The 16,609-nt window shown below is 39.8% G+C and overlaps 3 protein-coding genes, 1 long non-coding RNA gene and 1 pseudogene across 4 annotated transcripts; 3 read left to right on the top strand and 2 right to left on the bottom strand.

The window, feature by feature from the left end:
• Nucleotides 1-287: 287 nt before the first annotated feature.
• LOC148691005 (uncharacterized) lies at nt 288-5,951 on the bottom strand. The gene is made up of 4 exons (XR_015956944.1): nt 5,463-5,951; nt 5,200-5,357; nt 5,002-5,078; nt 288-1,592 (listed from the first exon to the last, which is right to left on the bottom strand). It is a non-coding gene; the product is annotated as an uncharacterized LOC148691005 (long non-coding RNA).
• LOC137747272 (ankyrin repeat-containing protein BDA1-like) lies at nt 2,070-4,299 on the top strand. Its single transcript, XM_068487353.2, has 2 exons — nt 2,070-2,772; nt 3,284-4,299. The coding sequence occupies exons 1-2, from the start codon at nt 2,143-2,145 to the stop codon at nt 4,130-4,132; spliced, it is 1,479 nt and encodes a 492-aa protein (XP_068343454.2). The 5' UTR covers nt 2,070-2,142; the 3' UTR covers nt 4,133-4,299.
• Nucleotides 4,331-4,880, top strand: LOC137709603 (17.1 kDa class II heat shock protein-like; annotated as a pseudogene).
• A 3,221-nt stretch (nt 5,952-9,172) lies between the features above and the next one.
• Nucleotides 9,173-9,971, top strand: LOC137735182 (17.1 kDa class II heat shock protein). Its single transcript, XM_068474580.2, has one exon. It carries the CDS (start codon nt 9,312-9,314, stop codon nt 9,780-9,782), a length of 471 nt encoding a protein of 156 aa, XP_068330681.2. The 5' UTR covers nt 9,173-9,311; the 3' UTR covers nt 9,783-9,971.
• A 110-nt stretch (nt 9,972-10,081) lies between these two features.
• LOC137735171 (S-adenosyl-L-methionine-dependent methyltransferases superfamily protein) lies at nt 10,082-13,748 on the bottom strand. The gene is made up of 13 exons (XM_068474570.2): nt 13,441-13,748; nt 13,274-13,332; nt 13,140-13,190; nt 12,899-13,037; nt 12,624-12,709; nt 12,206-12,304; nt 11,944-11,997; nt 11,669-11,813; nt 11,394-11,455; nt 11,190-11,277; nt 10,874-10,957; nt 10,511-10,672; nt 10,082-10,424 (listed from the first exon to the last, which is right to left on the bottom strand). The coding sequence occupies exons 1-13, from the start codon at nt 13,682-13,684 to the stop codon at nt 10,180-10,182; spliced, it is 1,518 nt and encodes a 505-aa protein (XP_068330671.2). The 5' UTR covers nt 13,685-13,748; the 3' UTR covers nt 10,082-10,179.
• Nucleotides 13,749-16,609: the final 2,861 nt, after the last annotated feature.

The following is a 16,609-nucleotide window of genomic DNA, read 5'->3' as shown; positions in this document are numbered from 1 at the left end:
AAATTTTAATTTTAATTATGCCAACAAATTAAAGAGAGAAATAGTGGAATTCTTATAATTAAATTTTAGTTTTGAGAATTGATAAAAAAAATTAATTAATTAATTTTGAGTCCGAGTAAAATGAGAAGACAAGTTCAACTCAATTACTTGGAAAGTGGACATGAGTCAACAGCTCATGTTTGGTATTTAAGCAAAGAAGCCAAGTTCAACTCAATTACTTGCATGCGAATTTACACATACCATTCACATGCAATATTTTTTCTCAATGGATGACAGGCTACCGTTGATTGACATCATATGAATTGTACCAAGCATAATCTTGGTTCTGATTGCACGTAGGGTTACCGCTCTTTTTTTCTTTTTTTGGAAGAAGGGTAATATTATTATCAACAACACAATATAATTACAAAGGAATGGTCCAATTACAATAAAAGCACAAAATAAGATATGGACCCCCAAAACAGAGCCCAGACAAAGATTTTGAGCCCACAAACCAAACAACAAACCTTAATCCTGTAAGAACCGCCGCCATTGAAGCATCTATGAGATATCCCCGAAAACCTGATCTCCAAACAAACTACAAAGATCTAGCCAACCAACTTCACATAAGTGATGGAAAACATGACTACAACATCCTCCACAAAGCACCACACAACTCAGAACCACAACCACAAACCAAAGGAAGCTAGTGAGAGATGACCCACTAGCAGCAAGGTCATCGAAGGCAACAAAGCCACTGAAGAGAAATCCATGGGAGGTGGTGGTGTGAACATTCGAGTCGAAGCTCTATGCACTTCCCGGTAGAATTGCGTCAAAACGCGTTGACAGGTTGTGGCTACAAATCTGAAAATATATGGCTCGAGGAAAGCCGGAGCCAAAATGGAAGAGCAGGAAGAGGAAGGAAGAAAACCATGGAGGTGGAAGATGGGAGATAGACAAATCAGAGACAATTAGCGAAAAATGCAGGAAACTAACAACTGGAAAAGGAAAAGAAAGCACAGGGTGACAACAACCACCTCACACGCAGGTGAAAACAAACTCTCACAGAGAGGATAGAAGATCTCTCACGAAGGAGAGAAAAGTTCAATACCATTCACGCGTAGGGTTTTCATCTAGCTTTAGCGGTTTAGGGTTGGCAATCACATCCATGGCCCTTGTTTTGTCAAGTTGTATCACAAGTTTGCCAAATACAGTTCAGTGAATTCTTCTTCACTTGTAAAAGAGATTTTATGTTTAATTCTTATCAAATGTGAATTTGAATTGCGTTATTGATAGTTTATTGTTAAGCTCAACCCACTCTCTTAATTTTTTAGTGTAGATTGTTTGTTAAAACAAAAAAACTTGTATCACGGATTTTACGAAATTTCACAAAGTAATTTGATAAATGTGAACTATAGCTTATGATTTTTTTTTTATTTCCTTTTTCAAATGCAATTGTTGATTCCTAAATTGTTTAGACGGTAAGGAAAATAGAAAATTAGAAAGCAAATGGTTCCCATAAGGTTTCTAGATGAAAACCATTACTTGTCCCTCGCACGTGTGGTTTCATGTTACTCAGCCTCACTTGGTCCAACTTGAAGGCGCAGAAAGGTCTATAAAAAAATTAAGAAAATTTAAACAAAAGTAATTCGTTGTTAATCAGAATTAGAATTAGAATTTAATATATATAAATTATTTAAATATAATATAATATCAAAACAAAAAATAAATGATCGGAATCCAAGTATTATCTCATATTTACTTGGACGGTATTCTCGACCAAAAAAAACTTGGACGGTAACGTTTTTTAGGCTACTAATTTTGACGGTTTGACCTCCCCTCTTTGGGGACATGGGTCATCCTCGGATCCTCTTTGTAAGGATTTAGAGATTAATCAATTATGTTTGTTCATTGTACATCGTACGATTATAAATTATTTTAAATTTTAAATTGAATATAAATACTATTTAACGAAAACTGATCACATAATGTATAATGAACTGACATGATTAATTGATCATCTAAATTTTAACAAAGAAGATCCGGACATGATCTTATTCTCCACTTTGGTACCACCAAACTAACGGCGTCCGTCAACTTCTGCTCGCCTCCGTCTCCGTTTTGTATTTCGCACGCAAAGCATCAGCGAGACAAAAATTAAAAATGAAGTTGCTGAGTTTGTTAGAGGAACAGAGAGAAGAAGAAGCAAAACAGAGAGAGAAGGTCATGCAGAAAGAGCTCCATCGAGCCGCCGTGCGGGGCTCCGTCGACGTCCTCCTCGAACTCCTCACAGAAGACCCTCAAATCCTCAGTAAGCCCGCCCCATCTCTCTCCGACACCCCCTTACACGTCGCCTCGCTTCTGGGTCACTCTGCTTTCGCCAAAGAGTTACTGAGTCGGAATCCCGAACTAGCCGCCCAGTTAGATTCCCGCGGCTCTTCGCCTCTTCACCTGGCGGCGGCAAAAGGGTCGGTGGAGATAGTGAAAAGTCTGGTGCTGGTCAACCCAGATCTGGGTTTGGTCTGGGATCGCGATGGGTTCACTCCCCTGCATCTGGGTGTGATCAAGGGGCGAGCTGCGGTGGTGGCTGAGTTGGCCCGAGTCATACCGGCGGCGACTCGGGTTTTGACTCAGGGAGGCGAGAGTGGGCTGCACTTGTGTGTGAAGCATCACAGGCTGGAGGTGTTGAAGGTTTTGGTGGATTGTATTGGGAGAGGTGATGAGTTTGTGAATTGGAGGGATGGCGATGGCAACACAGTCTTACATGTTGCTGTGGCCAAGAAACAATTAGAGGTAATATTTCCTTAATTTTTGTGGAATAAAGTTTTGTCTTTTGAAATCAAAATTAGTTAATTCAGTGGGAATAATTAGACTTTTATCTGAAAGAAGAAAACTTCAAAATTTCAAGAATTCTATGAATATTAGTGAAGAAAAACTTCAATTCCATTTAACTCACATTGTAAGGAAGAACTTCCCTGTACCTGGAATGCTACGATGATGGAATTTAAAGCTAATCACGCAGTGCTGTGTGTTTGGCGTTGCGTGACTGAATTGGGATGCTACCGTAGCATCCCAAGCCAATCATGCGGTGTTGTTTTTGGAAATGCATGACTGAATTGGAATGCTACGGCAGCATCCCAATCCATTCGTGCATGCTGTGGTTGGTAATGCGTGATTGGGTCGGAGTACTGTCGTAAAATCCCAAGTTAGTCATGCAAATTAACTTGTGTGTTTTGCAATGCGTTTTTAGACTGAGATATCATATTTTTTCATTCTCAATGAAAAGTGTGGAAATTTTGTGCAGGTTATAAAATATTTGCTGACTAATACAAAGATAGATATAAAAGCCCAGAATGCGAATGGTTTCACTGCATTGGACGTCTTATCTCATAGCACTAGAGATTTAAGAGATTTGGAAATCAAACAGTGCCTTCAGAAAGCTGCAGCTCCAGGAATCAACAAGTCACGATCCGTTGCGTACGAGCCGGAAATGGATTCAGTTCGAGTATCCAACTCGATCTCAATGCAGCCGCTAATGTCGAAGAGAATGAGTATAAAGGAAATAGTTAAGAAGAAGGACATTGATTGGTTGGGAAGGAAACGAAGCTCGTTAATGGTTGTGACTTCCCTAATTGCGACAGTGGCGTTTCAAGCTGCATTATCCCCGCCAGGCGGTGTATGGCAGGATGACTATTTCGAATACTCCAATGGCACCGCCGTGGAGCGTCCGCACACAGCCGGGCAGTCAGTGATGGCAAATACAGAGCCCCGTAATTATGGACAGTTCATGATCTTCAACACCATTGCTTTCCTTGCATCATTGAGCATAATTCTACTGCTGGTGAGCGGATTGCCTATGAGGCGGAAGAGATTGATGTGGCTTCAGATGGTGATCATGTGGATTGCAATAACGGCACTAACGGGTACCTATTTTATCGGATTAATCATCATGACACCGAATAAGAGAAAGGGTAGCTATCTGTATTATGTGACACAAGTTTCTGTGCTGATATGGCTGGCGTTGATGGGGATCGTGTTCATTGGTAACGTGATTCGGGTAATCATATGGCTTCTTAGAAAGTATGGATACATGGAGCAGAAAGAAACAGATGATTCACTCTACGTAGACGACGAAGACAATGACGAAATTTGAATACGAAGATTGTACTGATAAATTTTGAGTTGCTGCTCTTCTGGTTGCGATGGGATGTTCTTGTTTCGTTTTGCTTTGCAGCCTCTAGAACTCTTGCATGTTCTCTGTAATTCCTTAATCACTCTATAAATACATCAATCTGATCCTCCATTTTCCACACTAATAAATTCTCTGCTAATCTCACACAATTTGCGTTAAAATGGATTTGAGAAACGCGGGAAACAATTTCTTCACAATCTTGGAAGACATGCTGGACTTGGCCGATCAAGAGCCCGAAAAGTCCCGAAACGCCAAGAACCCGTCTCGGGCATATGTCCAAGACGCGAAGGCAATGGCGGCCACTCCGGCGGACGTGGTGGAGTATCCAAACTCGCACGCGTTTGTGGTAGACATGCCCGGAATCAAAGCCAATGAAATTAGAGGAGAAGACAACGTTTTGGTGGTGAGCGGGGAGAGAAGGCGAGAAAAAGAGGAGAGGGTGGGATGAAGTATTTGAGGGTGGGGAAGTTTATGAGGAAGTTTGTGCCACCGGAGAATGTAAATTTCGAGACATTTCGGTGGTGACTCAAGGCGGCATGCTGACAGTGAGGGTGGAGAAGCTGGCTCCGGCAGAGCCCAAGAGGGCCAAGAGCAGGGCCGGTCCTGAGTTTTTTGATGCCCATTGCAAAAGCTCAAAATGTACCATTTTTTTAATACGTAAACATATGTTTAAAAAAAATATTTAACGAGGATAATCACATGTATGTGTAAAAAAAATTCATCACTAATAGCATGCAAAATGGCTTCCAATTGCTGTCATGTATGTGTAAAATTTTAATCACATCAACCAAATTATGATTCAAAACAGATGGATAATCACACATACAAACCTGCAAACGGCTTTTGACTTCATCATTAGTAAGCCCATCAACCTTCATTAACTCTCTAATTTGTTTTGGTGTAGCAGCTGCAAGAAAAAGAAAAGAAAAAAAAACCAATCACATAACGCATTAAACACACATCCAATACATCTCAATCCAATAAGATATTCATTCAATCATATAAAATATAGATATTCATCAATTTACCCTGAACTTGTAAGGATTAGGCAACACAAAGCAAAGAGTGGCCAACACAAATTTCCCTGTGCAACATTTCCAAAATCTTCACTGGTATCCATTTGCAAATCCACAAAGACAAGTAATGTTTCATATCAATCACATTGACAAACAAACTAAACAACCTCCTGAAAATTTTAAACCCAAAAAATGTACCAAATTTGTTATTTATTAACATAATCAAAGCAACTAAACAAAAACCAAAATTGAAAGTAATAAAAATAGATTGGTACATTTTTTGGGATGGGGCTCCTTCAGCACAGATTGGGCATCTCTAACAAATTCTCCTAATAACAAGTAAAATCCTCAATTACAAGCATAAACCTCAATTACAAATTGGGTTCATAAGAGAAGGGCAGTCTTGGGAGTTAAAGAACCGAGATGCTTCTCTAACAGAGAAGAATCTGGGGAGTACAAAGTGTGGGTGGAGAAAAGCAAGTAGATGGAATTAAAAATGGGAACAGAAAATTAGGGAAATAAATTCGAAAAGTGGATTGAGGGTTTGCAAAGTGAAGCATACCCGATTCCTGGAGGTCATCTTCGCAAAGTCATTGTGCGGCCCAGTTTCAATGAGAGAGAGAGAGAGAGAGAGAGAGAGAGAGAGAGAGAGAGAGAGAGAGAGATTGCAATGGCAAAGGGGTAGGGATTTATCAATTTTGCAGAGCTTGGGAGAAAAGAACAGACGGCAGGGTAGTGGGGCAAACAAAGTGGGGGTGGGGAATCGAAATCTGGGCCCCTTACGTTATTATTATTTTTTTTAATGCTCAAAATCTGGACCAAGGTGGTGGTGTGGTCAAGAATGGAAAGGAAGACGCCAAGGTGGTGGTCAAGAGGGGCAAGGTGGAAGCCAAGGCGGGCAAGGAGAAGAAGGGAAAGCCGCGGAGCCGCTTGCTCTGATGGTCTGCACGATCAGTTTGTGATTGCTCACTAGTGGTGATGGTACCGTGGTACGTGTGTGTAAATAAAGCTGCATGCATTCATGCACGCATCGTTCCTTCTGGTTTTCTGTCTGTAATTTCGTATGCTTTGGTCATGTCTACCTCACTTGGTTTTTGCCTTTTGGGTTTTCACAAAAATAAGATAAAGGAAGGAAAGCTTGTATGCTTAGTGTCGTGTCGTTTAATATGTGGATCTATAATGTAATTTCAGTGTTTACATTTGAAATTACACTGAAATTACTTTATAAATCCACATAATGTGTTTATTATAGATCCACATATTACCACAGGTAATACATATTATCTGCGGTATTGGTCGTGTTCATTATTTATACAGCTAGACTTGAATCAATTTTATCGCTTCAAAACAAAATTAAAAAAAAATAAAAAATAAAAATAAATGAACACCAAAAAAAAGGAATAAATAGGTGTTCCATTGTTTATACAGCTGGAGTTGAATCAATTTTATTGCTTCAAAACAAAATAAAACAAGGAATTAAATAGATAAACAACTACTGCCCACCCTGAGAGGCAGTCCGACAAGTAGTCGATCCCGGCCTCCAACCCGACATCCATCTGTCTGTCGTCCCTCCCTTTCATTTCTTCTCATTATCGCATATCTGTTTGATAATGATTTTGTGGTCATATACGTGCATGGTTTTGTGGTCATGTGTTATTTGCGAATGATGAATGTTGCGTTCTGTCTCGCGCTCTTAATACGAGTATCATGAGTGAAACTATATATTAGTGAAATAAGGGGGCGTTTGTTTGCCCTCACTAAGTTGGACTGGACTGGACTGGACTAGCTATTAGTCCAATACTGTGTTTGTTCCATGCTGGGACTAACATTAATGAGACTAAAGGGGACTAGCATGGACAAAACCCTTCACTAAGAGGTCTTAGCGAGACCCCCCAATAACCATGGGACTAGCTAAGACTATCTTCTCTTTCTCGTCCTCGTCATGCTCAACGACCATTCTCGACAGACTCCTCGTCGTCTCCGGTCACCTAGATCAATCATTAACTTTCCGACTCTCTTTCAGATCCATTTCACAATCAACTTTCATACAAAATATACCAAATTGAAGCTGGGAGTGACAAGATTACGATTTTACTTGAATCGAGGCCAAAATGTGGTCGAATGTGGTTGGAAAATGGCCTGGAAGTCTCGGCCTGTTCAGGCTTCTTCAAATCCATGACAGATTCGAGCATTCAACGCTAAGATCTCGGTCCAGGGATGGTGATGAATTTTTTGGCGGTACTAACTTCATCCATTTTAACGAGGAAATGGTAGGAAAAAATGAAGAAAAAGATAAGATCATAATAAAATATTAATAATTTATATATTAAATAATATAATATTATAATTTGTTATTATCCAGCTTCTTAGTCCAATACTGCACCAAACGATTCACTAAGTTAGTCCAGTTTAGTCTAGTCTAAGCCAGTCCAGCTTAGTCCTTGAAGCTAATCCAGTCCGAGATAGTCCAGCGCAACAAACGCCCCCTAAGTGTACTGGTTAAGCGTTGCAAATCAAGTACTAGTGAAACTATACATATGCTACTTCTTTATGTCAAATAAAACTTAGAAATCTCTATCACCATTTTTCTTCGGCTACACATTATTTTTCAGTTCTTATAAATTATAACATTAGTTTGTATAATAACATGTGGTGTTCAAACCCTTTTAGGTACATTGATAAATCTTTCCTAATTTAGAGTTGCCTTGCCTCGCTGGCTCACAATTAACTAAAGGACTGGTCATGGTGAATACAATTAGAGTGATCATTTTTACACTATTTATGAAGGTTCACTCAACTTCTTATCCCCATATATATATTGGTAAAAGCTTATTTTATTAAACACCAACAAAAAACATACATCACACCAAAGGCCCAAAGACTACTTATCAACAAACAAAAATAGGCCTAAAACACTAGAAAATACAAAATGAGCCCAAAAACAGTTAAGCCCAAACCTAACATCAACCATCTGAAACCAGAAGCTTCAACAACTTTTCACAACTTTCTTCACCATTCCAATGCCAATCAATCCATCTGATTCCTTGTCCACAGCTGAGCACCGCCTCAACAGACGCCATATAAACCCCGATTTGCTACATGAGCACAACTATAAATTAGGGATAGTCGACAATTAAGCGAGAGAAGCCAACTATCAGTATGAAGCTCTTGGAAACCCACGAACGACACTACTGGAACTGATATACAACAAAGAGAAAGTGGTGGTGTTGGAAACACCCGAGTCGGTGGATACGCCGAAAGTCTACTTAGTAGGATGCATGGAAATAGATCAGAGCAAGAAAGAGCCATGAAGAGTAATGCCCCTGGATATAGAGGAATAAAATAGATCGAAGTATAAATTTGGGAGACAAAGCAGTAGAAGCAAGGAAAACAAAAGAGAAAGAAAGTAAGAAGGAAACGGTAACCGATTCCCGGGCGAAGCTAGGACCGGTGTCATCGGGTTTTTTTTTTTTTTTTTTTTGAACGCCTCACACAAAAAATGAGAATAACTCTCAACTTGAGAGAAAAGCTCTCACCACGGGAAGAAATTTTTTCTTCTTATCTATATAATTTGAACTTAGAAAAATATCACTAAAGTTTCTAACCATAAAAAAACGAAAAATACCTTTGGGTGGCGATTAAATGTCTACTATGTATTAGAATTGTTATTAGCATTTTAAAATTTTTATTTTACACCTTCACAAGTGTAATTTTTCTACTTATAAAAATTTTAGATAGCAAAATAAAATATTGGAGTGGCACCACCAACCATTCTCTTTATTATTTAGTACTATTTTCCATGTATCGTCCTTTTTATTTCCCCAAAAAATCTGGAGAATGACTAAAGAAGCCCTGCCTCTAGTAAAAGTTTTAAACCTTCCAAACCGTTCTAGACGCTCATAGAAGAATTAAACGGAACCTCCTGGAACCCCCTGCTGCATTCCACGTGTCTCCAGAACCTTCCTTTTTCCCTTCCCGCTAACCCACGTCCCCTCTCAACTCCTCCTATAAGTACGGATCCACCGCCCTCCTCCCACAGCGACCAGAAGTTCCTACTCAAGGGTTCACAAAAGCCTGCTAATCAACTCCGAAAAGCGAAAATTCCACCCACCAAGAAGCGAAGAATGGATATCAGAATCCCCGGTTTTGATGCCCCACTCTTCTCCACACTGCAGCACATCATGGACGTCGCCGACGACGCCGAGAAGTCATTCAACGCCCCCACCCGGACCTACGTCCGCGACGCCAAGGCGATGGCCGCCACGCCAGCCGACGTCAAGGAGTACCCTACCTCCTACGTCTTCGTGGTGGACATGCCGGGGTTGAAGTCCGGAGACATAAAGGTCCAGGTGGAAGACGACAATGTACTTCTGATCAGCGGCGAGAGGAAGCGGGAGGAGGAGAAGGAAGGGGCTAAGTACGTGAGGATGGAGAGGAGGGTCGGCAAGTTCATGAGGAAGTTTGTGCTGCCGGAGAATGCGAATGTAAATGCGATTTCAGCTGTTTGCCAGGATGGGGTTCTGACCGTGACGGTTGAGAAGCTGCCGCCACCGGAGCCGAAGAAGCCCAAGACAATCGAGGTCAAGATTGGTTGAGACTGCAGAGAGCTGTTTCTGTGATTTGGGTTCTGAGAATAATCGTGCCCGGATTATAAAATGGTTTGCGGATAGATTTTGTGGCTTCGTTGTATTTTCTGAATGTGTTTACGTGTTTTATATGTGTTTTGGTGTTCTAAGCATGTTTGTATTTTCAGATCAATGAAGCATATTATGTATTAATGCCTACTTCAATCTCTGTTAATCCTTCCCATTTCTGTTGGCGACTTTCACAAAATCCGCCAAAAGTGTGCATTGCGGAACAAATAACTCGAACAATTGAATTATCGGACAACAAATTATGCGAAAAATCGAATCATTGGACATCATACGAAGAACAGAATCGTAGCAAAAGTTGCTTAAACGAAAAGCTTTTGAAACAAAAGGAGTTAATGTTTTAGCAACAATGACATTGACTGTGAGTGTGGCTAGAATTATTACGCCACATCCGCTGCGCATGTGTCCACGTTTTAAACAGATTGAGATAAGGCACTGCATAATTTCTCTGCCTCTTCGAGGCTTCGGTGGCGTCTCTGCCGGTTCCATTAGGCGCCTCTTGTTGGGTGCTGGAGCTCCTGGAAAACAGAGCGATGAAGAAGCCTTCTTTGTCCTCCTTCGGATCGGTCCTAATCAAGCATTCGGCTGCAAGGCAAGATAACGGCAGTGATTGAGATGCCAATATCTGAACATTTTGTCAAATTTTGTCAAGATTTAAGGATGCTACTTACCGCCCTCGATAACGGGGAGACCACGGCGGTGCCATTTCGGGAAGGGGGTTTCCAGTTGGAAACCATTGGATGCAGCAAGTGGTAGCACAGATTTAACGACATCTTCGTTTTCAACTTGGTTGACAGAGCATGTGCTGTAAACAACTCTCTCCACTTCCGGAACTGGCAAAAGCGGTACACATCAATTCATATGATTGAAATAAATCGGATTATTAACGAAATGAACAAGGCAAGCAGTAGATATCGGTATCTAAGCGACTACCAGATGGAAAGGATCAAGTTTTGGCTACGATTTTGGGATTCAGAAAACGTTTTTTTTCCCCACATTTTTAGGTAAACAACTGATAGTAGAAACAAACTTACAAGATAAAGCATGAGCCAGAGCTTTTCTCTGAAAGGCAGCGAGCTTGTTAAGTCTTTCTGTGCTGGCAAAATCGGCACCCTGACCTACGTATTTTAAAAGAACATAGATGTTCGATCAATTCGTAACTCTGCACAAGCAGACTAATGATCTGGGAACGTTAAATAAGCTTCCTTGCATATTGAATAAGAGTTACGCACATCTTGCGACAGCGTAAATTTTTTTTTTTTTTTTTTTTTTTTTTGTTGGTTGGATATACCGATAGAAATATCTAGTTGGGTAAAATTCAGCAATTACAAGAAGCTATCTAAAAGGCACCTGGAGCAGAAGATGGGAGCAAATGATCTAATCTTGCAGAAGCAGTCCCAGATCCAGAGCAGGAAGGATCTAAAAGAATGGCCCGGACCTGTAACATTGAATTTTGTTGTAAGCATGAAAGGAATGTATTTGAAACATTGTAAAATGCGAGTTCGCAACCAGGAGAAGAAAAGTAACGACGGTCTGGAAGTTAAGTCTTCTAACCTTGGAAAATTGAGGATCTTCAGGGTTTAAGTCTAAGAAATCTCCATGCACAACCTTAATATCTAAGCCCAGGTTAAGTCAAATGGCTTATTATAATAAGTTAACGCTACAATAGCACAAGATATGATCAGCGACCGGCATAATCTAAACGTTATAAACATAAACATAATGATGTATCATATTTCAGATTACTCGTTAGATTGCCGTAGTTCCACTACTTCCAAGGAAAAGAGAACAAACAGAAAGTAATCGGAAAGATGAAGGCAGAAGGATACTAGAAGCACCAGAAAGTCTGATAGTCTCTTTTAAACGTTTAACCCTGTCTTCATTCAGTTCACATGCTATTACTTTTCCCTCTCCTCTCATAAGAGCTGCAAGGTGCACAGTTTTGTTTCCAGGAGCCGAGCATGCATCAAGAACCTTCAAAGGAAATCATATTTAATTGGCGCAAACTGTTGTATAATCTTAAAACCAAAACTCAATACAACCGACGCAAAACATTAACCCAACTTAAGTTCATAATAATTAGCGATGTACAAACTTTACCGACCTCCCACCCTGGTTTCGGAGCAAGGGCTGCAGCCACCATAGAGCTTGCCTTTCCCTGTTAAAGAAATGGTTAAAACATAACTCATGCAGATAAAAGATAAATGGATCCTTCACGATTTAGACAATTTTCCACATCATCCTTCAACAAATAAGAACAGAACATAAAGGCAACGTCAAGGTTGGTTGAAATTTTATGAGGAAAGTACTAATAACAATATTAGATCATTCTTAAAGTACTAATAACAATATTAGATAATTCTTACTTGCATAAAAATACTTCCATCCTTTATTAGAGGATGATCGTGAAGATCACTACCCGGTGGAAGAACCAACAAGTGAGGAACCAGGTCATCCTTTTGAACCTATGTAAGAAAAAAACTGTCTCAGTAACACGGCAAAGAAACTAAAGAAGACAAACGCATAACAAAACACACAACACATTCTTTTCTCAATGTTCAAAATTGGTCTTTGCAACGCATTCACTTGATATTAGGTTATCGGCAATTGCCAAACACCCAAGTTGCGGCTTTACATGTTTAATTCAGTAGAGATAGCCTAGTCTGATGTTTCACCCATTCCACCATAAGATTACCTCTAAATTTTGTAACGTGTGTTACACGACATACACTTGAACTTAATTACATTCTTACAAAACATTAATTACAAAGTTTGAGGAAATACCTGAAATTGCTTCTTTAATTCAAGTAAGGCAGTGTCAACATCCATTTTCAGAGTATTTACTCGAACATGACGAGGTATTGAGATATCTGCAACACGAAAATGGTGTTAGAACGGAAGGTAACATCAGTCCGCATCCTAACAGTTTAAGATTTCCCTTAGATTCTATGAAATGAACATTGCAAAGCATTCTGTTTCTACCAATTCCACTATAGTAGTATACAATTGAAGAGATGGAATAACAGTATGAAACTAAAAACATGTAAAATCACACACACCGGGAATTTCATAAAGAGCTATCAAGTCTTCAACTTTCTTCACTTTTTTCTTCACCAAAAGCCGAGCCAGAGCGGACTGCAGAGCTTCTTGGCGACGCATGAGATACTTCTCCGCATCACCTATTGCGGATGAACTCACCTGTATAAAAATTTAATTCACATTTCACCTCAAAAATTGACCACAATCACAAAATTAGGGGCAGAAAATCAAATGCTGTTTCGAGTTCATAACGAATATTACCTGACCGAAAAGGATGTCGTAGGTGACTATGTAAACCAACTCATCTTGCTTCTGCAACATCAGAATTAAGCAATTCAGTGCCTGAGAGTTCAAATTGCTTGTTATTATGAATAAAAAAGAAGACATTTTGATACCTTCCACTTGCTATTCAGTACTTCGGCAGCATTCAAGACCTCTTGGATAATCTGAAGATCTGAAATAAGCAGGAAAATCAAATTTTATCGGCAGCCAAACAGAAAGTAAGCCAATAAAAAATAACTTCACTTTGCATTTCTGAATGCGGTGAGAGTTGTAAACTTACATTTTAGGGTTTGACAAACCAAAGCGAAAGTGCCTTTCTTGTTCCTGACGGAGGGACTGTAAACGAGCGACTTGATGGTGCCGACGGACCGCTTCTTGGCGTCGCCTTGGAGGACGAGCTTCAATACCTTCGCAGCCTCTCTCCGGGAGAAGTAAGCCGACCTCTCCATGTTTAAACGACGCCGGTTTTCCGACTTATCGGCGGCTGCAGGCAGCGGCCCCGCTTTGTGCTTTAGGCGCACCATCGCTCACGGTTTGAGCACACACAGAAAGGGGCGGCAGGAAACCACTGCATATGTAACCCTTCTGCAAACGACGTCGCTTGATTAGAAAGGGTAAACTTGTAGGGGCAATTTTGTAATAAAATTTATAGAATAGAGCTTGGTAGTCCTTTTACACACCCACGGACCAAAAATATGATATTTTTGAGAACTTTTCAGCCCGTCGGACACAGAGCGAAACTCTCACGTATCGTTATACAATTAGAATTAAAAAAAAAAAATTTCAAGTGTTCGTCCAATTAAAAAAGATATTGTTTTGTTTCACCGCATCTGAGGGCATATTGAAATATGTCTTCAAAAATAGCCTTGTGGGACTCCAAGATGTGGAAAAACATAGCGAAAGCTGTCACTAATGAGGCGGGAGTCAATTTCATTCACATTATCGATGTCTCATATTGGATTTCTTTGTTAGTTGTGGTATTTTATTTAGTTTCTAGAAAAAATGTTGGCGAACTCATTACATTGCCATGGCTTATGGTTTAGGGTTTAGGGTTTAAGGTTTAGGGTTTAAGGTTTACAGGTAAACATGAGTGTCTTGTCCTCCTGGGGTGTCTGATATTTCATAGTTTTCATGTAAGTAGTGTCCCTCAAATTGTAGCTTTTCTAATGTGTTTTTCCGCTCAATTATTGGCAGGTGGATGCTTTGACAACAAAGCGGGGCGACAACGAAGGGGGAGGGGTTAATGAGCGGCTGGTAAACCAGGTAATCTCGAACCGATTCATGCTCATCAAGACACGAGGCACACGCTCGATCGTATATTGTTCATTTGTGGATAAAGTGAACTCACTCACCGTCTACAGTCGCAGTTGCTTGTAGAGTTAGATGGTGGAAACGAGAGACGGGGTGTGTTTGCTTCTCTGCCACTAACAGGTACAACCAATTGTTCGTACGTTTTCAGTTTCCATGATGCTGCATCAATGATTACCAATATGCAGTTTCTCCAAATTGCTATATGTTTCGGCAGACCTGATATGTATCTTGCACTACCGGTTTGTCCATGAAAAATCTATTACTCTATGTATTAATCCTGCTAAGTTAATAAAGCTGCTATAGCTGCTCTAAAAGAGAAACAGTTACCTAAAGATAGCCGAATCAGCGGATCTCCGTGGATTATAAAACAAACTCACTTTCAGCAAGACCAGCTTAAAATCGGACTGTCTGTAACAGTCAAGGGAGATAAGTTTATTCATACATGCTTAGTACCTACCCGTTAACAAACAATCGTTTCTTACTTTGATTCCCATAAAGCGGCTTATTCGATATGGTTTTTCATTGCTTGTCCGGAGCAGCAGACTAGGTTCTACTGGAAATTTGGAGAGCGCCTCGAAGCACGAAGATGAAGCACAAATATGTCACACGCACACGAGTTTGTTGCAGATGCCCACTGCAGAGCATAACGATAGCAGAAACTGTTGGAGAACAGGAGAAGGGCGAATTTTGTCGGGAACTCTGAAGTGTATACCTTTCTGTCCGCAGTCTATGATGTTGCAGGATGATTCCTCGAAAAAAAGGGTTGTGTTTGTTGGACTTGAGTGATTGGCTAGATAATTACTATTAGCGTTCTGAAAAAGTCATTTTACAATCATTATCTTCTTTTTTTTCCTAAGAAAGATTGCGTGTTTTTAATTTTTCATTTCGTGATTGGTTGCGCTAAATCTCAACATTTACTTTGTTCAGAAAGAAATTGGTATCAAAAGTTTTGGTTAATTTGTATAAAACAAGATAAAGAATTTATCTTTCAAAGTTATTGCTTGGCTACCCAACTTGATATTGATATCATGATAATATGACAGTTATTCAGTGGACCCTTTGACATTGCCTCTGGAAGTTACTCACATACTTCCTAGGTTAATTCTTTCGTTAAATGGCTGCCTAATTTTTTATGTCTGTCTAACATCAACTTTGAACAAAATTTTGATGAACTGAGACTAAATGGTCCATAATTCTTGTTGACATTATTGTCAGATGTGACGAGTTCACACTTCTCTCTTAAAATATTGTATAAGGTGCGACGTGCGCCATACATTAATGTACAGAAGAAAGATTTAGGAAATTTACTTATACCTTGTAAGGGGGTAAATTTTTAAATTTGGACGACCAAAATATGTGGTCGTCTGGATCTAGACAAAAAAGTACCCTCTTATTTCAACCGCATCCACTACAGATTATATCCTCCGGTCCCGAGAAACGATCGGTAAGGCAGGACCAATTACAGCAGTACATTTGGTCAAGCTTTTTCATCTGGTCAAGTTCTTGCTTCATTCTTTTTAGGTTGTACGGAGCCCATGTGCACTTCAAATCACAGAAGCAACAGTATGTGCAACGCCAACGTAAGGACAGGGTTAACGCTTTTCACATTTTAGTACGACTGCGAAATTAAATGAAACAAGTGGAACATAACATGCCAAACATTGAGCTCATTTTCATGTGCATGATATGTTGTGTTAATTGGTTATATAGTTGTGGGACATGTAACATGAAATATTAAATAACCCTTGTACTTTTGAGTTTTCAGATAATCAAAAATGCTTTGTAGCAGTAAAATTACTTTATACATAAGCATTTGTTCGACCACGTAATTATTCAACCACACACATAAAGTACCTATATTCTCTATCTATAAGTTTCTTATGTAAGGTACCTTATTCGAGCGTCTAAACAAAATAACTCTCCCTCCAACATAAGGATGGTACTTAATGACCTTAGCTCGATGACTTAGTCTCATAATCTCGTATGTGGTGCACTGAATGCATCAAGTCACCATCACAATTGACTTGTATTAATATTATTCATTGATTATTCTTATTTATTATTTATTTTTCTCAAGTGTGAAGGATTGGGATTGGTCTAAACACGGGACCCTTCAAGTTACGAAGTCTTCCCCCAAG

The sequence above is a fragment of the Pyrus communis genome, chromosome 15, assembly GCF_041283825.1.
Source record: "Pyrus communis isolate YQ-2024b chromosome 15, ASM4128382v1, whole genome shotgun sequence".
Lineage (NCBI taxonomy): Eukaryota > Viridiplantae > Streptophyta > Magnoliopsida > Rosales > Rosaceae > Pyrus > Pyrus communis.
Note: the sequence above shows the minus strand (reverse complement) of the source record. Positions and strands in the feature narration are given on the sequence as shown.